This window comes from Labrus mixtus, chromosome 11 (assembly GCF_963584025.1).
Source record: "Labrus mixtus chromosome 11, fLabMix1.1, whole genome shotgun sequence".
NCBI lineage: Eukaryota > Metazoa > Chordata > Actinopteri > Labriformes > Labridae > Labrus > Labrus mixtus.
Window position 1 is genome coordinate 28,243,187 of NC_083622.1, and position 6,472 is coordinate 28,249,658.

The 6,472-nt window shown below is 39.6% G+C and overlaps 1 protein-coding gene across 2 annotated transcripts; it reads left to right on the plus strand.

The window, feature by feature from the left end:
• The first annotated feature begins 444 nt into the window (after positions 1 to 444).
• Positions 445 to 2,265, plus strand: eny2 (ENY2 transcription and export complex 2 subunit). Of its 2 annotated transcripts, none has more exons than XM_061051180.1 (5): positions 445 to 700; positions 802 to 879; positions 1,014 to 1,084; positions 1,607 to 1,681; positions 1,907 to 2,265. In XM_061051180.1, exons 2-5 carry the CDS (start codon positions 812 to 814, stop codon positions 1,978 to 1,980), a joined length of 288 nt encoding a protein of 95 aa, XP_060907163.1. In that variant the 5' UTR covers positions 445 to 700; positions 802 to 811; the 3' UTR covers positions 1,981 to 2,265. The 2 variants fall into 2 exon arrangements, with proteins under 2 accessions (XP_060907163.1, XP_060907161.1); XM_061051178.1 differs by having other exon boundaries at positions 446 to 696.
• Positions 2,266 to 6,472: the final 4,207 nt, after the last annotated feature.

Sequence of the window (6,472 nt, forward strand, 5' to 3'; positions counted from 1 at the left end):
CAGTGCCTGAAGAAGTGGGTATACTCAGACATCTGGCTGTACGTGTTCTCCCTGATGTGTTTGTGGATCTTGACGGACATTTGCTGTTTAGATTTATTATTTGTGGCTTTTAATGTCTTGTATTTGTATTTGTGTATTTGTATTGTGTGGCTGCTCGTTTGTTTGAAACTCTGTAAATTGTGCTGTTGCCTGTATTGGCAGGACACTCTTGTGAAAGAGATTTTTAATCTCAACAAGTTTTTCTTTCCTGGTTACATATAAAATAAAATACCCAATGGAGACTGAAAAATAAATGGGAATACTCCGTATGCCTACGTATACCCTGCACTACACCAACGATTGTCTGCTATAAAAGCAAACTCAAAGTAAATATATTAACCGGCAGCGCCGCCGTGTGGTCTAACAGACATGTTGGGTAGGAACTAATGTACCGCTCGTTGTTTCTCTACGGAAGGTGTTATCTGACGGTGAATCCTGTAAAGTCAAAAACATCGCCTGCATTATCTTTATTCAGTCCCACATTGAAGCAGGATTGTTATAAAACGTGTTATTGACATCGCAGTGACAGTGTGCTTTATATCTGTCGTGTTTTCAGTGACAGTAACATCATGTCGTCTTAACTTTTTCATGTACGCCACAAAGTCTGGAAACGTTATCAATCTGAGGCGTGGGACCGACTTTAATCGTAGTTCACAAGTGTGTAAGTATATTTCTAACATAATCTTGTATGTTAACATTTGAAGCCGTTATTTCGCAGCTGTAAAATGACTTTGTGTTAACATGGTGTTTCTCTCTTTGTAGCTAAAAGACTATGAGTAAAGACACTAAAATGAGGGCAACGATTAACCAGAAGCTGACAGAGATGGGGGAACGAGAGAGGTAATTGAACATAGTCCAAACAGATGAATGTAGATTTGACTCTGAAATGAGAGCTCGTCATGTTTCAGTTCGTCAGTAGTTCACATGAATGACTTTGTTCACATAAATACTGTGAGTTTGCATTACATCGACAGACTGAAGGAGTTACTGAGGGCTAAATTGACAGAGTGTGGCTGGAAGGATCAGATGAAAGCTCACTGCAAAGGTAAAACATTACAGCACTTCAAAAACACAAAGTGTAGTGACTATCTAATGTCCACATTTCTTATCTTGCTTTTACTCACTTGCATAGGTGTATGGAAAGTTCTGGACGCGTAAAAAAATAAACAAATGTCCAAAATCAAAGTACTTTCTGATGTTCCACTTTATTTATATGAAGCAGACAAACCGTGATGATAATATGATGAGTTGTTATTTCTGAGATTATACTGTTGGTTGTCGTTCTTTTTGTTATGTTAAATAGCCTACTTGCGTTATGTTGTGTTACTGTAAGAACCGGATGTTCCCACCACCTATGCCCACCTGTGACATATAAACACTCAACCTGACCAATTAACCCAAATGATCAATTATCACCACCTAGTGTCCAAATTAAGTAAATACATCAACATATAAACCAAACCCATTGAAATACAATACATAAATACACACACACTAAATTGGCTCCTACACATAGTTTACATTAATATTTAATGAATTGTTTATTTTTATTTTTTCAATATTGTAGAAGTGATCAAAGAAAAGGGCTTGGAGCATGTCACTGTGGAGGACCTGGTGGTTGAGATCACACCCAAAGGAAGAGGTAATGGAACTGTTTGAACACATGCTCTATTTCAGATTAAAGAGAAAGATGCTAAAGTGCTCTGACCTTTTGAGGGGACATGTTTCACCCTCATGAGGAGGTGAAATCTCAACACTCTCAGATGTTATGTTTGCAGAATGATTGGGGTGTTAGCATTGTAACGTTTGTGTACCAGACCTGTGTGAAATAAAAAGTATCCTCATGGAGATCTTTCTTTTCTTGCAGCTTTGGTGCCAGACAGCGTCAAGAAAGAGCTCCTCCACAGAATAAGAGCCTTCTTAGCTCAGCATGCTTCATAACCGACTTGTTTTTTAACATATTAGTGTTTCATTACGCCGCTTGCCTGTAAGATCGTCTGATAGGCTGTTTTTCTTTTTTTTTTTTTATTGACTTGAATCCTAGAGAGTTTAGTTCCATTCTCTTAAATTTCCTTTCACATAAAGACACGTGCCTGACGTACACGGTTGTGATTTTAATTCTCATTTACTACATCAGTCATTATTTGAAAATGCAGTTATCTTGCACATTTCGTTGTCCTTTGTTAAACAGATATGCTGTTTAAATAAAAGGTTTCATTAATGAGACATGAGTTTGCAAAAATCATTTTACAATCCATGATTTTTCCAATAGAAACTTTGACTGCTTTTTCATTTGATTTCCATTTTATTTTAATATGATATATTTAAGGTGGGATTTTTCTATTATTTTCATTTCTCAATTTAAACAGTACACACCTCATGCATCAACAACAGCAGAAACACATCTAGGAGACTCCAAAATAAAAACAATAATCAAACATAAAACACAAACTTTACATTTCACTCAAACCAACCCTCAGTATTTCAAAGCTCTTCCCCTTCAATAAAATAATTTAATTAAAACATAGAGTACATCATATACGACTCCCCTCTATCAAGTACACTCGAGCTGTTTTGTGTTACCATCAGAAACTTCATCAAAGAAATCATTTAGTTGATGGCTAATGAATTGCGATTCCCCTCGGTGGCTTCTCTTGGTCTATCCATCCTTGAAGCTGAAATGAAAGCCTCAGATTCTATGTTAGGTTTGATATCTCCAGAATCAACACAAAGTGGAGACTTATACCTGGTCCTTCCAACTAGTAAAAAAAGAAGAGAAAACTATGAATAGTTTAGTTCTACCACTGTCAGATAGACTGAAGTATCTGACGGCGGGGGTGCTTACCAAAATATCATGAATCGTATAACCAGCTGTGGCAGTTTGGGACGGTTTCAAGATATGTGAGAACAAAACTCAAAACGATATAAAAGTGTGGACATGATGGTGTCTGCTAATGAAAGAGAACCCTTCAGAGAGAGAGAGAGAGAGAGAGAGTCTGTCTCTCTTTCAGTGCATTCACAGTCAAACCCCAGACCCCTCTATCAGACCACAACCAAATCACCCTGTTCCTCAAACAGAACAATATGACACAGACCAAACCCAGCCAACTGTTCAACATCCCCAGGACGTATAGATGGAGCCCCGACAGCACTGAACAATACCAAGAGGCAAGCAATAGTGAAGAGATCCAATCATTGGTACAAGAGTTTATAGATTACCCCTACCCCCCCACTACTGAAGGCATATGTAAGGCTGTCCAAAATATGAGTTTTATCTTTGAAAGAACAGCAAAAAAAGCTGAACTGAAAATACGAACAAACAAAAGGAAAACAACCAAAAAGAAGCAGTGGTTTGACAAAGAGTGTCAAAATCTGAGGAAAGAAGTCAGAAAATGATCAAACCTTAATCACAGAGAACCTTCAAACAATCAACTACGCCTTCAATACTTTGAAGACTGTTGAAGTCTGTCAGTCTGAGCCTGAAGAGCTGGTCATACAGGACGGAGACATATGGACTGAACATTTCCAGTCCTTATTTGGACCTAAACCACCAGGAACTGACTCTGAAACCATTCAAATACTAGAAAAACTACAAAATATGGAACTGGTCATCAAAGACTACCAAAACCCCCTAAATCTCCCCGTTAATTTGAACCACCTGAAAACTAAATTAAAGACCCTCAAAAAGAAAAAAGCATGTGGCCCTGATGGCATACTGAACAAAATGCTGAAATACAGCACAGAACAATTCCAATTGGCTATTCTCAAATTATTCAATTTAATTCTGAGTGTGGGATATTTCCCCGAGAGTTGGAGTCAAGGTCTTATTACACCGATATTTAAAAGTGGTGACAAAAGTGACCCTCAGAACTACAGAGGGATATGTGTCACCAGCTGTTTGGGCAAAGTGCTCTGCAGCATCATAAATTCCCGGATCGTTGACTTCTTAAAAGAACACAACGTCCTGCATAAAAGTCAGATTGGATTCATGCCTCACCATCACACATCAGATCATATCTTCACCCTCAGCACTCTCATTGACCACCATGTACACCAAAAGAAAAAGAAAATGTATGCTTGTTTTGTTTTCAGGAAGGCCTTTGACTCCATTTGGCATGAAGGACTCTTTTACAGATTACTAGAAAGTGGCATGGGGGGGAAAACCTATGATTTGATTAAAACCATATATTTAAATAACAGATGTGCAATTAAAATTGGAAACAAAAGAACAAATTATTTCAGGCAGTACCATGGGGTGAAACAGGGCTGCAACATGAGCCCAACCCTCTTTAATATATATATTAACACATTCACAGAAGAACTGCAGAAGTCCACAGCTCATGTGTGACCCTGCAGGACACAGAGTTCAAATGTCTGATGTTTGCTGATGACCTGGTTCTCCTGTCTCCCTCCCCAGAGGGTTTACAGCAGAGCCTGGACATCCTCCACAAGTTCACTTACTGTCAATATGAACAAGACCAAAATAATGACCTTCCAAAGACGATCCAACTCTCAGAGAAACACATTCACATTAGGAAACACAGAAATCCAGCACACCAAACAATACAAATATTTAGGCTTAGTCATCACTCCCACTGGACATGTTGGCATGGCTGTGAATGAGCTGAAAGAGAGAGGAAGAAGGACTTTTTATGCCATCAAAAGAAAAATTCAGATTGACATTCCAATTAGGACCTGGCTCAAAATTCTCAATTCAATAATAGACCCAATCATTTTATATGGTAGTGAAGTATGGGGCCCATTAACCAACCAAGACTTCCCCAAATGGGAAAAACACCCGCTGGAAGCCCTGCATGCAGAACTGTGTAGAAACATCCTGAGAGTCCACAGACACACGGTCAGTAATGCATGCAGGGCAGAACTCAGCCAATACCCTTTAATCATTAACATCACATTCTATAAACACCTCCAATCCAGTGACCCCCACTCCTACCAGTTCAAAGCCCTTCAGTGCCAAGAGTTGAACCCAGATAAGAGTCCCCTCTGCCAGCTGATCCTGAAGCTCCGCCCTCAAACACCAGGGCTTCAGGACACACCCCAAACAATCTGGCCCAACCAAATTATCTCAAAACAAAAAGGCAATTATATCAAATATTGGAAGGAAAGCACCAAATCACAAAGTAAATTAGAATTCTGTTTGAGCCTAAACAGAGAGTACAAGCTGGCAGAGTACCTGAGCACAGTGAGGGATGTGAAACTAAGGAAAACCATGACGATGTACAGACTGAGTGGACACAGTCTGACCAGAGAAACAGGCCATCACAGACAGAACTGGTTACCCAGAGAGGCCAGGCTGTGTTCACTCTGTCATCAGAATCTCACTTCCTCCTACACTGTGACATGGATAAAGATTTAAGAGAGACTCTCTTTGATTACATTTATAATAAATATCCTGACTTTCTCCATCTCTCTGATCCTCAGAAGCTGCTCTATCTCTGTGGAGAGAAAAGTCTGTGCAGTGTAAGCTGCTAAATATGTTCATGATTGTCACAAACTGAGACAAAATACACTTAATGTTTCATAGAAATACACTGTAAAAATAATTCATGTTATTGTTAATGTCTTTTATTCATATTTGTTGTATTTGTTTACTGTATATATTGTAATCATTTGTTGTTCAAAATGTTTTCTGTACTGCTTTGGCAACATAGATTGTTGATCTGTCATGTTAATAAAGCTCATTTGAATTGAATGGAGAGAGCGTCAGAGAGAGGGGGAAAGAGAGAGAGAGGGAGGGAGGGAGGGAGGGAGGGAGGGAGAGAGAGAGAGAGCGATTGCATCAGTTATTGAATGGACTTAAATCGAAAGAACCATGACCCTGTAATGACGAGCCTGCTGCTGCTTTCACCTCCAAAGATAACACAATGTGCTCTGAGGTGGATGCATCAGGGGACAAATCGCCTTCAGTGAAACACAGTTCCCTGAATGTGTCCAGCTCCTCTGTTCGTACTTTCAGTAAGAAACAAGAGCAAGTGTTCAACTTGGGCACTTGGACTGAAAGCTGAAAAACACAAATAAACAGCCTACACACACCATGAAGAGATAGAAAAGCTTGAGCTCATAATCACACTGAGTAAAGTCCTTTATTGAATATTGTCATGCAGCTTCATAATCCCAAAATCAAGTCACTAATAACAGGACTGGTAGGTCCTGAAGCGCTCTGTTTCACTTTTTTTCCTGACCACATGCTCAACCACATCATTTTGTCTTGTTTTAAAGGTCCTCCAGTTACACATGCACAATGCCTAATTGGTTATGGATTACATTCGGAGAGGCCGTGAACCCAAAACAAGGCACCAAGCCTCGGCACAAGCAGCACATTAGTGGATAGTGAGTGAGTCTGAGCTGGTCACCAACGCAAGACGGAATGTGTGTTTTCTTAGCCGAAGGACCTGCTGTGACATCAGCCCGG

Excerpts from the sequence above, each read along its gene's own strand:
- eny2 (XM_061051180.1), top strand. The coding sequence starts at position 812 with ATGAGTAAAGACACTAAAATGAGGGCAACGATTAACCAGAAGCTGACA. Across the intron at positions 880-1,013 it reads GAGATGGGGGAACGAGAGAG|ACTGAAGGAGTTACTGAGGG; the intron begins GTAATTGAACAT and ends TTACATCGACAG. Across the intron at positions 1,682-1,906 it reads GATCACACCCAAAGGAAGAG|CTTTGGTGCCAGACAGCGTC; the intron begins GTAATGGAACTG and ends CTTTTCTTGCAG.